General features: G+C 40.7%; 1 protein-coding gene across 2 annotated transcripts in view; it reads right to left on the reverse strand.

The window, feature by feature from the left end:
* Positions 1-19,222: 19,222 nt before the first annotated feature.
* LOC148017019 (radial spoke protein 14-like) overlaps positions 19,223-21,029 on the reverse strand; it is a 138,707-nt gene continuing 136,900 nt past the window's right edge. Inside the window, exons 7-9 of one of the 2 annotated variants that reach the window (XM_087662413.1) lie at positions 20,231-20,347; positions 20,039-20,150; positions 19,786-19,947 (exon numbers count right to left, since the gene is read on the reverse strand). In XM_087662413.1, the coding sequence (XP_087518539.1) occupies positions 19,786-19,947; positions 20,039-20,150; positions 20,231-20,347 (391 nt within the window). Of the gene's footprint in view, positions 19,948-20,038; positions 20,151-20,230; positions 20,348-21,029 lie in introns of both variants that reach the window. The other variant, XM_087662414.1, reaches the window with a different exon arrangement.

Here is a 21,029-nt window from a genome sequence, read left to right on the forward strand (position 1 = left end):
TAATGCTCTTTTTACAAGGATTCGGGAACGCCTTCATATTTAATGGCGGACTTTTACTCTTTTCTTTTCTCGAGGCGACACCGTCGTTCAGATTTTCAGAGTTTACCCTCCATCCAAGCACACTTTTACCCTTCTCCTTTCTTTGTCTTGTGCCTTCTTGGTTATCTCCTTCTTTCATTTCTCCCGCACTTCTGCTCCATTTTTCGTTCTTCTGTGCTGCGGTAAACATTACCCCCCTCCTAGCGAAGTGCCTGTCCCATGGCACTGGGGTGGGGAGCAACAGGGTAGTTGGGATTGGTGTCAAGTGAAGAAGGCAGGTAGATGACCACTTGTCAAAAAGGCGGCGCTGCGATGAGAGATGGTGGGGTGTTGGTGCTCGGTGATTTGGAGAGAGTCTAGCTTGCTTTGATCTACATGAAGATTTTGGCCTTGTTGTCACAGTTGAAATTTGTCGTCGGACGATGACTGCCAAAATAGGGCTCTGTTATCTGTTGAAGAATACATGTAGCCAATGGCAGCTCGACTGAGTGATGAACAGCCTGCAAGAGAAAGTTGTGCACTCCCTAAGGGGGTATCTATCTCACGGTGATGTGTAAGTGCATGTGCAGTGGAACTGGGAGGTGGGTCTAACCTTGGGCAAGCCCTTAGTAATGTCTCACACTTGAGGACCCAGTTCGTGCATGGTTGGAGGTGTAGTGCAGTCCAGAGCTTAGGGTGACAGGTTTGAGAGTCCTGCCCGTGATGTGCGCTAAGCGTGGAGTGGGGGGAGGGGCTAGGGGTGATCCCTAGGTGCCATGAGCAAAGTGTGTGCTTCTCTTTTTTTTTTTAATAAATATTTTTTAAAAGTGTTTGACTAATGCCCATCACCGTCAGTTGAAGCGCGGGGGGGTTGCAGGCATTGGGATAGGAAGGCACGACTTTGGAGATATTCTTTAATTGCAGCTCGGGCCTTCAAAGGGGTGGATAACAAAAAAGGGGGGTTTTATATTGTGAATCGGGTGTCATTCATGTTTTCTAAGAGCTCCAAGCAAAAGGAGGGGAGGAGGGATGCCCTCATCATTAATCGAGTCATGGCTCTACTATCGATGCCTAGGTTGATGTCAAAAAAGAGGGGGGGAAGGTGAGCTTCTTCAGCGGTAGGCTTTTGTTGTAATAGGAATTTGAGTAACCTAAGATAGTTGCAGGTGGTTAGGAAGGCAGGATCGGGGCAGGAGGAGAAGTCCGCGAGGAAGCGGGTGATGGATGGAAGAATATCCCGTTGTCTAAAGACTAAGCATTCCTCGGGAGTCTGGGCATTTACATTATAGATTTTAGGAAAGTCAAACTCGCCTTGAATGGCACGGTCATAGTCCACGCCATGCCGGTGGGGGTAGGGCATGTGGGAGGGGTCATTTCACTCCTCGGGGAGGGAGCTACATAAGGCTGTCCAGGCGTCAAAATTGGTATCCCAAATCCTTCATTGCCAATTTGGCTGCGCCTCATAGCCTTGGATGGATTTGGGAATGCGGTTCACCTTGTCCTGCCAGTAGTCTGTAGGCTCCTGCCTCCACCGAGTCATAATTAGGCTCCTTTCTTCCACCCAATGGCTCGCTAGGTCATTGGCTAGCTCCTTAATTTTGGATAGGACATTGACTGGTAGCGCCTTGTCCAGCGATCGTGGGTAGAAGAAGGACATCTCAAAAGGCCTTGTCTGAAACTCCCAGTCATACCAGATGACCAATTCTTGCGACCAATCAATGGGGTTGGGGTCCCCTCGTAGTGGTATTGGCTCGTAAGAGAATTGTCGTGGCAATGACCGGGCTCTACGCTGTGCATCCTCTGCCAGCTCCTGTCTCCTTCTTGTGGCTACCACAATGCGGTCTGGCATGTGTGCCTCTTTAGTGTCGTCTGGTGGGAGGTCGGGTAGAGGGGGACTGGGCGCTTTCTGTAGTTCTTCGCCGGCCTCTTGTTCTGAATCCAGGCCTTGTTGGGTATCTTGTTCGGCCACGGCTGGGATTGTTTGCGATGGTGGTGCGGGCGGCTCCTGCTCTTTGAATCCCAGGTCTTTGAGCTCAACAGTGGAGAGGCCGGCACTGCGCAGGTAGCTGAATTGTTGTTCTTTGGTGAGTCCTGTGCTGGCGGGGAGCTCCCGTTCCTAAAGACCATACCTTAACGCACGGGTAGTCAGTTCTAGTTTTCTTCTCACCCTCTCCACTGAATCATCGCCCTATGCTTGTGTGACATGGAGCACGATGCTGAGGAAGGCTTCCCTTTGGGCGTGGGTGCATAAATTGGCTGCTTCAGCTCTAGATTGGGCAAGCACTTTCTCGCACTCTACCACCACCAAGCATTCCATTAATTGCCTAATTCTGTCAAAGTTATTTGCTTCCCAAGCATTGGCCTTTTCATCCATCTTTTGTCTTTCCTCTTCCATCGCACTCGCCAATGTGGTCATCATCAAATGTTGTTTTCTTGTTAAAGCCCAAAGTTGATCCCACCTCCTGGACTTTCGGGCTAGCTGTACTTCGGCGATTTCCTTCTCTTGAGTTGCGATGCTGAATTTATGCTCTGTCTCAGTAATTAGTTCTGAGCTCTCCTGTGCCAGCTGCTCATGGCTTTGGATTTCTGCAAGGTGCATTCTCCGTTGCATGAAAGCCATGGCCATGAGGGCCTCAGTGTCTTCATTGGCAGCTTGCAATGCCCCCTGCACCCTTTGTAGCTCCTGTTGTTGTTCTTGCACTTCCGTTGCGAGGGTTGAGGACCGGCCCTGCGCCAGGAATTCTATCTCTCTTTCTAGCCTATTTTTCTCCTCGAGCGCATACTGAAGCTGTGCCATGGCGTCCCCCTGCCCCTCGCTCGATTCACCTTCTTGAGTTGCTAATAGGTCGTACCCCTCCAGTCTGGCCGTTCTTTGCTCTAGGTCGGCATACTGTTGCACCAGCAACTTTAAACTTCGTTGTTCGGCCACCAGGTTCTGTTCCTCATCCTCCAGCCTCTGACGTAGGCGGTTCTCATTGTCCTGGGCCTCCTTCTTCTTTGCCTCCAGTTGGTCTTGTAACGCCTTGACCTCCCTTCACCGGTTAGCATCTTGCTTTGAGACTTCGAGCTTTAGGGCCGCCGAGGTTTCCCTTTCTTTCTCCAGCTCTAGTATGGCCACCTTCTTTTCCTCCTTTGCCACTTTCAGCTGTGCTAAGAGCTCGACTACGTAGGCATCGTAGTCTGCTCCCGGTGACAGGGGGATGGGGGATGTGGTGGTAGATGCTTCGAGTTTTTGCCGTTTAGGGTCTTTTCTAGATTCAGCATCGGTGGCGGCAGGTCTTTTCATGCCGGGTTCTGGGACGATCTTTGCCACCTTACTGACAAGCATTTGCATCATGCTCATCAGTTGGGCGATGTCTGGAGAAGGCGCGGGCTGTGGGGCATTTGGGGTGTCTGTGGGCGTTGGCACGAAGGAGGGAGGCAGGGGATGGAGCGGTGGCTTTCCCTTGCCTGCAGTCATCGGGGCTACCCTCGCGCTGCCACTCGCTTCAACTTCATGGTAAGGACCATAGGGGTGGATTTCTTTAGGTGTGTGAGCTTCTTCAATAGACCTGTGAGTGGCCTCAGCCAACTTGTCTAGTTCCTTCATGCGCAGTTCGTAGGCTTTGCGCACGGCACCTTTAGGTTAATGCCTACTCTATCAAATCGTGCCGCACTTTCCAAATCAATGCAAGCGATAGAGGGAAAATCCTGGCATACCTCGAAGCGATGGGGTGCTCGATCGGCACCTCGCGATCTCCTGCACCTCTCTCCCTCTCTCGCTCTCTCCCGGGCTCCTAGTCTCACAGTCGTCTCAGAAAACAGGGTGTCAAATGTGGGCATCCTAATCTGTTGTGCCCCTTATTACCTCCCACAGTCTGTTGTGGACTCAGAGACTAATCGCATACACTCCACCAGCCAAATGTCTGAATCTACGCCCCAACTTCCCTGTCTCCAGTAATAGCAGAACCCTTCTGTTCCCTTCTTTTTCCTATCCTACCCTTAACCTATTGTAACAGAAAACAGAAACAGAAATAAAGACAGATGGTCCTACTCTACATTCAACAGCAAATCAAAATACTTACTTGCTCCAGGGATTAAAACCTCCTAATCCTCCTAACTATCTCAAGCACTGATTCAGGCTGTAAACCCTACTGCCATGCTCAATACGATGTGCGTGGTGCTCAAGGCTCGATTCTATCGGTCCTGGCAATGGAACCAAAATGTAGGGGAGCTACGAAGCTCTACCTCGAGACCTACGGACCGCTTATTTATCAAGCGCTTCAAGTCGAGCGGCCATGGCTACTTCTCACATAGCCGACGCGCAATGCCTACCTTGTGGGTGTAGTGAGCTTACCTTGATGCTCAATCGAGTTCCCTCCTCTCTCTCACACTCCAGTAGCTCCACGATCCTTGTAGCAAGCTCAAGCAACCTCAATCGAGTTCCCTCCTCTCTCTCACACTCCAGTAGCTCCACGATCCTTGTAGCAAGCTCAAGCAACCTCAATCCCTCTCCGTCAAGCTCCATCCTCCATAGCCGCGCGAGACGAGAGGAGAGAGAAAGAGAAGGGACAATGAAGAGAGAAGATGGGGAGTTTCTTCTCCACGATCCCTCACTCACACACACACTCACTCCCTCACACTCCCTCAATCCCTCGCTCAAGCACAAGCAAGAAGGTAAGAAGCAAGAGAAGAGGAAGAATAAGCTTTAGCCACACCCAAGAATGAGCTTCTCATTCACTTTTGAACTTTATATATATGCCCTACTTTTTGGGCGGTCATCCCCATTTTTTACATGGCCGGCCATTAGCCTAGGCCCTCTTTCCCTATTTCCCACCATTCTAACTTATCCCGTTCCCACTAATGCATACAATTGGCATGGGAGTGAGCCCGACGCTCTTTTTACAAGGATTTAGGAACACCTTCATATTTAATGGTGTGCTTTTACTCTTTTCTTTTCTCGAGGCTACACCGTCGTTCAGATTTTCAGAGTCTGCCCTCCATCCAAGCGCGCTTTTACCCTTCTCCTTTCTTTGTCTTGTGCCTTCTTGGTTATCTCCTTCTTTCATTTCTCCCGCACTTCTGCTCCATTTTTTGTTCTTCTGTGCTGCAGTAAACAACATGGTGTACTAATGGTTTCTATCTTGCCAAGAAATTTAAGACTCATTGATAAGTAGCTCATTCTCAATGTGACAATTATTAAGAGCACCACAACAAATAGGAAAACCTCAAAGAGCTTCAAAGCCATCTTTGATTTCTTGGAGTTGCTTATGGGTGACCAATGTATCCAAAAATTGATACACAATTTTAGAACTATTGGGGGTGGAGCAATACCATAGAGTTCAAAGATATTAGATAGCCTCATATTTGAGCCAAGATGTTGAAGAGAGATTTCCATCTTCATGTCAATGGGTATGACACATGTTGGCAAAGTGTTGAAGCCCAGTGGTATGGTTTTTTGTTAGAGTTGAGGTCGAAGTAGGTCACAAAGAAAGAGGTGGAGATCTCGAGGTATTTTGATGTTGGCCTCAAACCTCAAATCATTATCCTACACATAATGAAGAAAAGTGTGTTAGTGATGTAGTGACCTCAGTTTGATGTACCGTGTTGAAAGTGTAGATTTCTTGCACAAGTTAATGATGCACACCACATCTTTCAAGGTGGACAAGCGAAGCATAAGACAACAACGATCCATGTTTTTGTCATTTACCAAGGACGGAAGGGGGTGGATGAGTCTTGTGATAGAGAGATAGAATAGATTGGTAGAGGGGGGAGTGAAAGGAATAAGAAAGCAACAAGGAAACCATGTCGTCCTCCATTTTCTCATCCTCTATAAATTGCGACACTATTATGGAAATAGTTGTACTAGTCATGCCAAAATAGTGGAGATGGAGTTATCTTGCATCTCAAACTCCATGATAGACTTGAAACAAAGGCACACATTCCATATAAGACTTTTAACAATGTCAATTGCAATGTTTGAACATAGCTAACTATGTTAAGCATGTGAAACCATATAGATTTAACATTATTTCTACAAACATATTGCAATATGTTTTTATGGAGTATTAGATTATGCTAGAATTAGAATGAGTAGTGCATATAAGTAGCATCTCACTATATGTTTCATTACAATGCAACATATGAAGTCAATATAAATTGTTAACCTACAAAACCAAGACTACTTATATGTAATTAACATTTCAATACTTTTTACTAAAAGTAATGATTGTCAATTCAACCTATTGTTGCATCAAAATTACATAAGAATGAAGTTTTTTTTTTGTGCATTTGTTACTTTAGTTAAAAGAACTTATTAAGCAAACCTTCTATAGCATGGTAGGGACACAGAGGGTGGCATGCTATGGAAGGTAATTGATAGTAGTACCAACCAATGGAGATTCAAGCTTGAGGAGACTTGACTGGACATAAGGCAATAAGGACACCAAGGTCAAGGAGGAGAAGAAGGGGAGCAAGTAAAGCTATGAAATGCAGACAACTGGTGTGGATGATAGAGGATAAAAGAATGCATGTATATGTAACATGAAAATGCAAGTTGTTGAGGCAAGTGCTAATTATTTGGAATCACACTTCATTGTTTTTTTTTTTTTTTAAATACAAATGCATTAAGAGAATGTGCAAATTATTTTTAGGAAAAGCTAATAATATAAATGCATGTGTGAAAGTAAACTAAGGTTTCTAGTTTGGTTTTTACCTAAGTTTTAGTTAATTCATATTATTAATAAGAGTTGCAAAATAATACTGCCACAATAAGAAATAAAATATGACTTACATTAAAGAAAAAAATGGGAGTACAAATGTAAGCACATGACATGCAAAACTAAACATAAGTTTTATGATTGAGTTTCTACAAATGTTAGTAATTAGTAAGTTTTGAACCATTCATCCCATGTTCCTATATGTAGTCTCCTTCCACTATGCCATGAAAAAATGTGTCACAACTTTTTATTTTACTTTATTGATGATATCAATAATTTCTAATGGGTTAAAATAGAAAGAATTAAAAGGTTTTATGGGCCTCTATTAGTGGTTAGAACTTAGCAAGCCCATCATCGTGGACATATAAGTTCATGATTGTTGTTGCTTTGGGTCCCAAGATCATGAGAAATGTGGATTGAGTCTTTGAAGTGCCATTCAAGGAATAAGGGGAAAATAATGAGTCATCCCCAAAAGTGAAATGCACCCACCCCAATCTAATGACAATTTTGCAAAAAAGATGTAGCTTTTTTAGCTACTTCATATTATGATTCAAATTTTTTCATCTTACATATAAGTTTAATATGAGTTAAACAATTGAGCCATGTAAAAAATTTTAATAGTTTGGATTTTGTGAAACCTTAAAAAAATGCATCCTTGAGTGTCACTCTATGGGCCACTCATTGCCACTCTTTTTTGAATCCTTTATTTATAACTAGGTCTACTTAATAAAATATCAAAATGTCCCAAAGCTCTTTTTTTGAGCTCCAATTGACATATAAAAACCTCAATAGTACACTACCATTGATACCAATGTTATGACAATTGAATGGAAAGTGGGAAGTCCCTAGATCTTTGATCCTCATGGAGAAAATTTGATGATTGTAGGTGCCAATATATGTTAGCTTTAAAAATACAAAGCCTAGATCCTGCTTCAACTTCAATTGTGATGGTTTCTTAAATTGATGTGATGTAGATGACCTCAATGGTATTTGTTATATGATGATCATCATGACTTGGAGAACATTTGGTCATGGGAGCAACAATAGCTATGATCATGTTGTGACAAGATCTCCAATGTCAGCTCTGATAATGTGGCAATTGCAGGTTGGGTAGTGGTTGTTGCTATAGGGTGTGGATAGATTTATGTAGATTGGGAACTATCTTTAAAATGTACTATACATTATAATGAACCTACATATGACAATTAACACCATTTGTGCATGCAAGAGTGTGGTCATTTTTATATTTTGATTATTCAACCCATGTGGTCATCAATAACCAAAGCAAGCAATGTGAGCCCTATGTAAGATTATCTATAGTTGGCACTATGGAGTTGGACTGTACATATCGATGAGATTGTAAGTATGTTGAGGGGAAATAGAGGAATAGGGAGAAGGGAAGGTCCAGGGGTATGATATCTTTGATTTGAAAATGCCAATGGTAATGAAAATAAAGCCTACTATTTCAAGTAGAAGGTTCTACTTAATCAAGTCAATAATAATAGGCTATTCAAATGAATCAACGGCGATAAGAGAGTTTAACCAAATTAGGTATAAAACTCTTGTATAGTAGTAGTTACAACACTTAGTATGTGTGTATGTATAAGGGACATTATATATATAATATAAACAATTAGTCATAAATGAGCACTTACCACTATTTACTATATCATAAAAAAGGAATAGCTATTTTTATATAATATTCTATTAGTTATAGAGTATGTAATCGGTATATCTTATCATATGTATAAATGAGTACTTCAGTACCACAAATCATGTGTCTATGTCTCTTCTCTCTCTCAATCTGCATCTCTACACAGAAGCTCCATTGCAACTAACTCAACATGCATAAATATATCCACATCCCATAGCAACCACCACTACCCAACCTACAATTGCTACATTATCAAAGCTAACATTGGAGATCCTATCACCACATTATCATAGCTACTACTCCCATGATAGGCCATTCTCCAAGTCATGATGATCATCATATAAGTCAAATACCATTGAGGTCATCTACATCACATCAAATTAAGAAGCCATCATGATTGAAGTTGAAGCAAGATCTAGGCTTTGTCTTAAAGTTAACATATATTAGCGCTTGCAAACATCAAATCCGCTCCATGTAGATCGATCTGGGGACATCCCACTTTCCATTGGATTGTCATAACAATGGTATGAATGGCACTACACTATTGAATTGCATTCAAAGAGAAAAGAGAAGCCATCATAATTTGAAAGTTAAAGCATAAACACCCATCATGACATCTATCAATGCTAGTAGTTATCATCGGCATGACCATTAAACAAGAAAGCCCTTATCATTCTACAATGATTGTATGTGCAAGACTTTATAGATTTTCTCAATTATCCTAATCCTTGTGGACTTCATCATTACTAGTCACCTCCACCTGCAAGACCATGTATGTGTAGTTGCCACAATAACATCCCCAAAAAGAAACTCAAAGCAAAAGTGTAGTTGTCAATACAACAAAATCCTTGGAAAAGAAACTCAAAGCAAAAGTGTAGTTGTCAATACAACAAAAGAAACTCAAAGCAAAAGTGTGGTTGTCAATACAACAAAATCCTTGGAAAAGCACAAAGCAAAAAACCAATAATCCAATATATATATATTTAATGTTAAAATATTTTACTTCAAAATAAATAAATAAATAATCAAAATTACCTTCACATGTGAAAAATTTTCAATTCTCTTAAGTCCCATGCTCTATGGCATATTCTTTCAAACTCTCATTGACAAAAAACAAGGGTTCTAATGTGATGTTAGATTTGGACCTATAGCTAGTGTCTTAGAGCATCATGGTCCATCATCACACACAAAGGTTTGGATGGTGCAATTAAAACCCCATTGGCCATTGAGGATGGGATCAAGGCTATCGATTGTATAGCTACACTTTGCCATGCTTGCTATTAAAGGCTAACAACTATTTAGCCACATTTTCCAAGCATACTACCTTTACTTGTTACACTTGGTACTCACAATAGTGAAATAGTCATTCTTCTAGTTTTCTGTAGCTTAGGGGAACTTCTTGGTCTGTTGGTCATTTAGTGTAAACGACCAATAGAGTGTCATCTAATAGCCCCCCATTATAGTTTTTGTTTCCAAATTACTTACGTAAATGATTTTAAATAGTCAAATTTTATATATCAATTGGAGCTCAAAGAAAGAACTTTGGGATATTTTGATATCTTATCAAGTAGACCTAGTTATAAACAAAGGGTTCAAAAAAGAGTGGCAATGAGTGGCGCATAGATTAACACTCAAGGATTCATTGTCTTAAGGTTTCACAAAAATCCAAACTATTAAAGAAATTTCATGGCTCAATTGTTTAACTCATAAACTTATAGGATGAAAAAAAACGTATCATAACATGAAGTAGCTAAAAAAGCTACACCTTTTTTGCAAAATTGTCACTAAATTGGAATGTGTATATTTCACTTTTGGGGGATGACACTTTATTGGCCCCTTTACCCATGCCAATCGGACAATTCCTTCAATGGCACTTCAAAGACTCAATCCATATTTCTCATGATTTTGGGGCCCAAAACAATGGCAATCATGGACTTAGTGTCCATGATGATGGGCTTGCTAAGTTATGACCACCAATAAAGGCCCTTGAAACCTATTAATTTTTTCTAGTTTAACCTATTATAAATTATTGATATCATCAATGAAGTAAAATATAAAGTTGTGACACATTTTTTCATGGCCTAGTGGAAGGAGACTACGTTAGGAACATGAGAGATGAATGGTTCAAAACATACTAATTACTAACCTTTATAGAAACTCAATCAAACCCCTAAAAGGCAATGTGCCCAAAGGTAGAGGAAAAGAATCAACTAAGTTTAAGTATATTCAAAGTTGAAGAGACTATAGCTATCCAATACCCATCATCTATTGACAATGGACAAACCTCTCTGCTAGAACTTTTGTGAGAAGGTCTGCATGGTTATTATCAATGTGCACCTTGACAAGGTCAATGCTCTTGCTATCAAGTGCCTCTTTGATGAAAAATTCACTTGTATGTCTTTTGTCTTTGCATGAAAGACAGGGTTTCATGCTAACATGATAGCACTTTGACTATCATAGTGGAGGACAGGAACCTCAGTAATCCCAAGCTCAGCAACCAAATGTGACAGCCATAAGGCCTCTTTGCATGCCTTAGTGGGGAAGCCACATACTCTGCCTCTGTAGTAGATAGTGCAACACACTTCTATCCAAGAGACAGATCCCCTTATGAAGTTAAACACATACCCTATAGTGGACTTCTTGCAGTCCACATGTCTAGCACAGTTTGCATCTGTAAAGCCAATGACATATATCTTTTGCTTACCAAAGAAAATGCACGAATCCTTTGTGCCCTCAAGCTATTTCATAATACCTTTCATTACTTCCCAATGCTTCTTGCTAGGGTTTGCCATGTACCTACTAACCACTCCCACTACAAAGGCAATGTCAGGACATGTAGCAACCATAGCATACATCAAACTTCCAACGGTTGAAGAAAATGGAATCTTGGCCATTTCAGCCTTCTCATCATTAGATGTAGGACTATCTTCTGCACTGATTTTCACATATGAAAGCAATGGAACTCCGATTGCTTTCCCCCCTCCATATTGAAACGCTGCAAAATCTTGGATACATACTCCTACTGAGATAGATAGAGTAACCCCTTCGATCTATCTTTGAGTATCCACATCTCAAGAATGTGATTGGCATCACCAAGATCCTTCATGTCAAAGCTTCCATGAAGACTTTGCTTCAATGAATCCAAGGCATGAGTATCCCTACTAGCAATCAATATGTCATCAACATACAGAACCAAGATAATCACGCTGCCATGTTGGTATACAAGCAATGATAAACTTGACTTCTTTGAAAGCCGTGAGATTGCATGAAAGTATTGAACTTATAATACCATTCCCTCAGTGCTTGTCTTAGCCCATACAAACTCCATTTCAGTTTACAGACCATCGTCTCTTTGCCTTTAGCAACAAAACCTTCAGGCTGCTGCATATATATGTTCTCATGCAGATCACCATGTAATAATGCAGTCTTTACATCTATCAGTATGAGCTCCATATCTTTAGCTGCAATCAAGCCCAAAATGGTTCTTAGAGTAGTCATCTTGACTACAGGAGAGAAGATCTCGTCAAAGTTAATTCCATGTTCCTACTTGTACCCCTTTGCAACTAACTGTGCTTTGTATTTTGGCGAACAGCCAGAAGTGGCCTTCATCTTGTAAACCCACTTGCATGGAAGAGTTTTCTGCCTTTTAGGTAACTGCACCACGTCCCAAGTACCATTCTTATCAAGTGATTCCATTTTTGACAGCATGGCCTTGAACCATTTCTTGTTGTCCAGTCTAGTCATTGCTTTCTTGAAGCATGACGGTTTACCACAGTTAGTAACCATGACATAAGTTGCATCATACTGTGCACAAGGAATAAACTTGTTTAGCTGCCTTGAAGATCAGGTTGACCTACACAGTGAAGGTTTTGCATTTACTGGCTATTGGGCGGCCTGCAAATCTGCATTTACAGGTTGCTATCTTGAAATACGAGCCTTAAATTTGCATGTACAAGTTGTTGTCCTGAAATAGAGACCTGTGATTCTGTATGCACAGGTTGCTGTCCTAAAATTCAAGCATGCTGTCTTGATAGTTCAGGCTGTCCCAACTGCATATTTTCAGGTTGAAACTGTGGTGTATCATGGGCAATACCTTGCTGGTCATTTCCAACACCATTTCCTGCATTTTCAAGAGTATTTATAGTAGGTGTATGCTGCTGTCCACTAGGCATAAATTGCTATCCAACAGATACATCCTCCCTGAAAACAACCCTTCTCACCTCCTCAGTCTTTATGGGTTGCTTATGCATGCGATCTTCACGAAAGATGATGCCATTGCTACGTACTATCTCTTTTCAGGATCCCATAGTCTGTACCCCATCTAACCCTCATCATTGTAGCCTAGGAATATGCATTTACACGACTTTGGTTCCAGTTTGCTGCGTTCTTCTTTCCTTATGCGCACAAAAGCCTCGCAACCAAACACTCGCACATGAGCATAACAAGGTGGCTTACCCAACCACTCTTCTTGAGGGACTCTTCCCCCCAAAGACCTGTTTGATGACCTAATAGCCTTTGCCCAAAAGCCATGGGTTAATGTAGCATGAGACAACATTGTACAGACCTTATCCTGTATGGTCCGATTCATGCACTCTGCAACTCCATTTTGGGGTGGTTATGAGGAGCAGTGAGCTCCCTCTTTATACCCTTACTATCACAAAATGCTTGAAAGACTTTTGGATTGAGCGAAGACACTTAAGTGTCTTATCAGTCTAGCTCTCAACCAATGCCAAGAATTTTTGAAACCTGTCAAGCACTTCGTCCTTGCTACGAATAGGGTAAATCCATACCTTTCGAGTAACATCATCGACAAATGTGATAAAGTATTTCTTTCCTCCTAGAGATAACCCTAGCATCTGACATACATCAGAATGTACTAATTCTAGAGGCAAAGACTTCAATAAAATAGACCTTTATGAGATGTATGCGTATGCTTACCATAAACACAATGATCACAGTGCTCAAAATCAGTATAAGAAAGACAAGGCAAGTAACCCAAACGAGAAAGTACTTTCATTCCTGTTTGACTCATGTGTCACAACTGGCCATGCCACAAGGCAACACTTCGCTCCTCGATCACGACAACAACATGCTCACGCACACTAGATACATGGAGAGAATACAAAGTATCGCTCTTTGAGCCTCAGGCAATAACCCTAGAACCTCTGTAGATCTTCCACTTCCCATCGCCAAAGGGGGTATGAAATCCATCGTCATCTAGCTATCCAATACTAAATAATCAAGCTCTTCTTGAGTTGAGGTACATGCCTTACATTTTGAAGAGTGAATATAGATCCATGCTCAAACTGCAGTTGCACACTGCCAATGCCTACAATGTCACATGCATAATTGTCCCCAAGATGGATAACACCATGTTGACCTCCTGTATAGTGTGTAAACCACTCACAGTGAGGGGTGACATGAAAAGAGGCACATGAATCCAAAATCTAAGTGTGCATGTTATCATCCATATCGGCTATCAAAGCATGTGCATTGAAATATGAAGAGACAAAGAGTACATTCCGATTGTCACTCTCATGGCTCACTACATTGCCTCTTTGATCTTTACACTCCTCTTCTTTTTAGTAGGCTGACTCTCTTTCTTCTCTTCCTTTTACTGTCATCTGTCCTCTTGCCCTTCCTTTTCTCTTTCTTCCATTTATAGCAGTGATGTTTGAAGTGACCCTTCTTGCCACATTGATGGCATTCAACATCCTTATTATGTGATTTACTATGTTCCTTGCTACCAAATTTGCATTTTTGCTGCGATTTGTCTCTAGTATGCAAAGCATTGAAAGACTTACTAGATGCATTGTTTTGTCGATTCATTTCTTCCATTAGTAGAGCACTCTCTACATCAGCATACAAAAGCATAGCATTAGAATTGCTCATAGCAGTCCTGAAGGTATCCCAACTCTCTATAGAGTGCAAAGCAAGAACGCAGCTTTGAACTCATCATCAATATTGAACTTCAAAGTGGCAAGTTGATTGAAAATGGAGTTAAACTCACTAAGGTGAGTAGACATGGCAGTACCCTCTTTCATATGCAAATCCATGAGTTTCTTCAACCAATAACTTTGCTTGCAGTACTCTTCTGGGCATACAATTCTTCCAACAGTTGCTTCCAAATGTCACAGGGACCACACAAGTATGATTCACAAGCATGGCCGCTAACTTTCCATGGATGGTTCCCTTCATGCATCTCCTCCATCTCTTTTTCTTGAAGGTCCTTGAGCACCCGTCATGATTTTTTAGCTCGTTCATTGTGGTTACTTGCCAATGCATGACAAAGAAAGGCGGTGAGCATGCCAAGGTTAAGCTTAGGCCGAATATTCGAGTTGAATCACACAAGTAAAAAGAGGAAGTTTGTGTTCATATGGCTTAAGTTCATAAAGCAAGCGACTTTTTTTAAGGTTTCTCATGCCAAAACTTTAGGGAGGGAAATGTGAGGTTGGAAAAAGAGAAAAAAGTGGGAAAAAGAAAAAAAGGCCAACAACAAAAAAAAACGTGACTGAGTTTTGGAGCTCTTGGAGAGGTCATCGTAAAAAGCTAAAATAAGAGAGAAACTCAATGGGAGTGGACCTAATGACATCTTAGGAGCCTCCACCCAAAAGTTGCAGCGGTAAGTCTACCTAGCTAACCATACTATCAACTTACTCATAAATCATCCTATTCATGCACTCAGCCATACCATGCTGGGGTGGGTATACGAGACGGTCAATTGAAACTTAATATCCCTCTCATCACAAAACTACTCAAAGGCTTTAGATATATACTCAACTCATTGTTAGATCGTAGGCATTTCAGCCTGTATCCAGATTGGTTCTTAACAAAAGCAAGCTAACGCTAAAACATAGCCAAGAATTTTGATTTATGCTTTATGGGGTATGCCCATACTCTATGTGAGTAATCATCAGTGAAAGTAACGGAATACTTTGCGTCACCTAATGACTTGCAAGGCATAGGTCTACAAAAATTAGAATGAACAAGAGCCAGAGGCTCACCCATGTGCGTAATGCCATTTTTCAAATGTGATCTACATGTTTGCCAACCATAAAGACAATGATTACAAGAATCAAAACACTTATAATCAAGAAATGGAAGATATTGCAAATTGTTAAGAATTTTCATTATCTTTAATGATATGTGCCCAAGGTGACGATGCCATAACGATACATGTGGTACTGAGATACAAGTAAGGGATGAAGAGTGGCAGACTTGGCATCTCATACCAAGACAAGATTTCCACGGGCAATTTTCCATGAGAAATTCCCAAAGGATACAACACAATCTACATCATCCAATAGTCCAACATAGAAAGTAGGCTTTTAGTCACAACCGGGACATGGCATACATAATGCAAAGTAAACATATTGCTTGAAGCAAACTGCAGTTGGCCACCTAGGTGGATATAGCAAAGGCCAAAAAAAGGGAAAGAATCACTCTAAATCCAAAGAAACATAAAATGAAGGTTGGCAAATGGTAAAATATCGTAAAGACAAACCTCAAAATAGCAAGCATGGCTACTCAACACCTAGCAACATCACAACAGATCCACCTCCTATCAAAGATATCTGGAACAAAGCCTCCACCCCTCGCAACAATAGGGGTAGGGCTAGCACTTTCACTCAACTCAACAGAATCCCCATACACCAATCGGACAATTCCTAGGCTTCAATGCTAAGATCCAATCATTATTAGAATGCAACTACACCCACCAATTGCTTGAGGATAACCAAGGCTACTTCATGGCACAACTCAATGCTAGCTCCAATGCTATGGAGGTAAACCTGGATCCAAATTGGTTTTGCGATCAATTGGTCTTGGAATATAACATTAAAGGGCTTGAACATGACTTCTCTCATATGTCAAATATTGATGGAAAGAATGAAAAATATGCTTAAACTAGCCTTCCTTAATGCAAAAGAGCTTAACATCCAAGAGGCATATCCTCTGGTCATGGATATATAAAAACAATCTAGATGTCCTTTTTGTGTAGGAATACAAGGTTCACAAATGGAGCAGGTTGTAATTCAATTATAAGGACTACATTTGCTTCATGGGAGGCTTGCCTAGCTCACACCCGGGATGCATAACAATCATTAAGTCAACCCTCAATCTGTAGTGTCTCTACCATTTTGATGATGGAGGGCTAATCTTGATGTCAATCATGTGGAATGAAGAAAAGATCCTTATGACCAACATTTATGACTCCATTGATAAAAGAATTAGGATCAAACAATGACAATGCCTCACACAAGTACTCGATGGCCAACATCTCTTTGGAGGGGACTTCATCGTGCTCACATCACCCCATGACGCCTCCTTCCCCCTTTGCCATTCTGTATGGGGAAGAAGGGGATGCTTGGAACCTTGAAGTCAAACTTCACGACCTCATAGACTTGGTGGATCACTCAAGCATGCACACACCCCCCTATACCTATAATTTGCTAAGTAGCAAAGGCTATTGGGCACACGTGGATAGATGGTACCCATCATGTTGTGGAGAATGGCTCCTAGCAATCACATCACTGCATACTAATTGTTCTTGCCTCTTATTGGACCACCTCCCAATCACATTGGAACTAAGGGCAATCTCTTTCAATAGAATTGCAAGTGAACACAAAGGCTAAGCATCAATGCCCAACGCTTCAAATAGCTCACATCCAATTATATGATGGTGGGCGTCGCTCAAAAACTAGTAGAGGACATCAACAACCACCATCCACATCCTTGGGGCTACTTCATGAATACCCTAGAAAATATGGTAACCGTATAGGGTTCTTGGCTTTGCAATGCGAAAAGAAAGGAGCTCAATTGGGCCTGTGAGATGCTAATAGACTGCGCCTTGATTGCCAACTTCGAGCCTCTCAGAAATGAATAACTCCAACTTCTAACCAAGTGCCATGTAGTCAGGCAGGTAGCCCTCACAAGGGAGCTTGAGAAATTAAGTTTCATATTCAACAAAAGATTGTAATTGTGCCTCCCGTGACATTATAAAAGGGCTTCATAGACAAAGGCTTAATTAAGGCGAGCCTAGTGGCGATTCGAGACAATGATGACAACTGGGTCACAAATTGAGTTTTATACTAACTTATACAATGGTGAGCTGTAGGATTTGAATGATCAAGCGGCGAACACGTTGAAAAATAAGCAATGCTTTCGACCCATCTCTTAATTAAAGCCCCCTATCTAACAGCTTGATGCTGCGCTGCTATTCAACAAACACATCCTCAAGCACCTGTATGGGTTCCTCAAAGGCCGAACGCGATCCTAGCCATGGGATGGCTGCAAGCCTCTTGTTGCTGGGGTGGACAGGGTCTCATGTGTATACACCAGAAGTGGTGCAAGGTTGCCCTCATTGCATAGGGCTAAACAAGAATGCCTTCTGGTCTAAGCATTTTGATCCCCCGCTAGCTACTCAGCTTGGCAAACGAGGAATGTATTTGGTCTAGCAATGGCAGCTCTCAGGAAAGTCAAGAGCTAGAGACCTGTGTCCCTTAGAACAATCTGGGAAAATAGAAATGCTAGAGTCTTCAAAGGTGAAAATATAGAGCTTGTATGCAAGGAAATAGCCCTTAAAGCAACTTGGTTTTTGAAAATGGGATGACTAAAAAAAGAAAAGTACATTTCCTTCTCAAATGCATGAGGATGACAAATTTCCTCATAATTATGAAACAACAAAGAGACTTATGTCAACCCTTCAATATGCTACTTAAATAGCACATGGTTCTATGCCTATATTTGTTACTTTTAAACTTTTATAAAGTTGCACAAATATAAGAAAATATCCAAGCTATGCAATTACACGCATTGACCAAGCAATTTCTTGTTCATTTTCCCTTTCACAAGGTATCATTTATCAATAAAGCACCACAAGCTAAGAGAAATTCACAATCAAACCTTGCATCATATGCATGTAAGGGCTCTTCATCAAATATATTGTTCAAAAAAGTGTACATTCAACATGGATAGATAGCATCAAAACATGATTGAACTTTAATAAAAATATTTGTAACCATCTACTTCAAAATATGCATGTCATATTTAAGTTTACAAGAGGAATGTACTCACTACTATGTAGACCCAATAATTTTAAGCCATGCATATATATATAATCATGTTCATTTGACAAATACAAACACTTCTTATGCTAATAGAGTATACTACAGTGATGAGCTAAACCATGAACATGTAATATACACAAATTGTCTCATGGTACAACACCACTCTCTTATCGAAGAATACAATGTAATCAAATTTGACTATAAGTCTCCCTAGTTAAAAATTCTATTCTATGTTGAATTTGTGCACTGAGGAATAATATTGCCCTTGTTGGATACTATAGATTTCTAGGGTAAGCAAAAAACATGGTAAAAGGCATCAAATAAAAAGGACAATATATGACATTTACATGTAAAGGTATCAATTGTCAATTGATTGACACTATGTAAGAAGAAGGATTGCAACCATCCAATGAAATTGTTAAGAATATATGCAAGCAATGCTTCAAATCATCATATTCTTTTGTCATATCAATAATCAAAGTCAAATGCAGAATCATAACTTTTGGATCTTTGATATCCTTAAATAATTTATCTATAGGCATGCTTGCCTATGCCTTGCCGTTTTGGTAGGACTTCCCTTTGGTCCTACCAAGACAAGACATACGCGCGTCATGCCTCAAGCACACTAACGAAGATAAACCTTTAAACACTCACATGGCAATATTGGTGGATTGTGAAGTAAATATTAACATTTTCAAGTTCTCTTTTGTCTTTAATTTCAAATCACTTCACCAAACATGAAATAGAATCCTAATGAAATGATTGCTCTTACATGGAAGGCTTTACCATTGATTGTTAAAGAGTAGAGGTCTTCATTCATATTTTTTGGTCACCTCATTTTTAATTAAATATTTTGCAATTAATTTTATTGAGTATTTGATGGTTTTTACTTAGATGTTCGAGGTATTTTTTATAATGTTTAATAGACATATAATGAAATGGCAATGGTTAGTCTTGCATGTAAGGCTTACCATTGACGTGATCATATTGCTCTCAACATATAAGGCTTACCAATTAAAGCTCTTACATGTAGCGTTGGCAATATATCCTATTGTTCTAATTCGCGTAAAAACAATGGAACGTGGTGTGTTTTTCGCATTTCCAGTACTTGCAGATATTTGGCTTGGAAATTGAACTGGGGTGGATGGAGGATATGCCAAGAGAACTAAAAGGTTTTCAATGTCACTAGGATGCGTTTCTGTGAGTGCCCAAGTGCCCAAATTTGTAACAAACACGGGTTCTGCACAATCAAGGCGTACTCGGTGGACTAACACTTGCTGTGTGGGCATTGCTTCAGGGCCTAGCAGTCTATTGCAGATGCATCAATATTTATCTTTCTGACAGACGATCAAGTGAATGGCCTATGCTTGAACTTCAATTGTTGCAATGCCGCTTTAGCAAACCTTTTCTGGATCTGTGACTCTGAAGTGTTCAATATGTTTTGCACCTTACCAACCACCTTCTGAAGTTGGCTCCTGCCTTCTGGATCCTCAGCAACATTTGTAGCCAGCTGCACTTACAAAACAACTTTTAGCAGACATTCTTTAGAAATGTAAGACGGCATCCAAACGAAGTTTTTTCTTTCTCTGAAGCTGACAGACCTGGAGACTATTGAATGACAGAATTTTTGAGCTCTTATCAACAAGAGGTATGAGTGGATGAATCCCGTCTGCCTTAATAAAATCCTTCTTTGCATTTATATCAATTGTCATGCTAAAACGTACGACAATCAGTGAGATATGCAGGAAAAATCACAAACTCAGATTTCTGTCAATCAGATAATGTCGTTCTACCTCATCAGCGCTGATGTAGCCACAGTTTGAAGCTCTATATTTTCATCCTTCAAAAGTGGTACGAGAGTATCTATCCCTACAATCTTCTCAGCTTGAGACTTTGCATCTTTATGCATACTGGAAAAGAAAATCCATATCAGCCAGTCCTTCACTCACTTCTTGCAAGCTAATTGTTTGAAACTAGTCTCGGAAAGCCCAATTCACAGTTAGGCATTCATATAAAATGGCCAGTCAGAAGATACTGACAAAAATCAACCATAAGCCACAGAAGTCCAAGTGATTATCTTCTATTACAAAGTTGATCAGTTCTAAGCACAGTAACAAGAATCCAACTGTGAGAAAGCAGCAATTGTATAGCAAGTTCCCCCAGTTGCTAGATGACTAGAACCCACAAAGGAGAAATGAGGTTGGTTTCTTCTGGTGGAGGCCTCACTTGATTTGGCATTATGGCCTATGAGCCTGGCCTTTTACACAGCTCATTCCATAAAGGAATGCTTCCTTCCTACTCTTAATCGAGCTGATGATGTATTATTTACCTTCATTGTTCAGCTGCGGTGTACTTAATAGAAATATTCATGGGGAGAAAAGGTATTAATGTTAATATGGCTCACTATGTAGGCTCTGATTTTCTAACAATGCTCAGATAAAGGTATAAATTTGGTCAGCACAATGTCTATATATTAGCTAAAATTATGATACTTGGTCGTCTATCTCCTCTAGCAAGATCGCACAAAGCTCAAAATGAAGCTAAGACTGACCAATGCCAGAAAATTCAACAAACACACATCCAACAAACCAC

The sequence above is a fragment of the Lygodium microphyllum genome, chromosome 22 (genome assembly GCF_053477565.2).
Source record: "Lygodium microphyllum isolate KBCC chromosome 22, Lygodium_microphyllum_v1.1.10, whole genome shotgun sequence".
In the NCBI taxonomy this organism is placed as follows: Eukaryota; Viridiplantae; Streptophyta; class Polypodiopsida; order Schizaeales; family Lygodiaceae; genus Lygodium; species Lygodium microphyllum.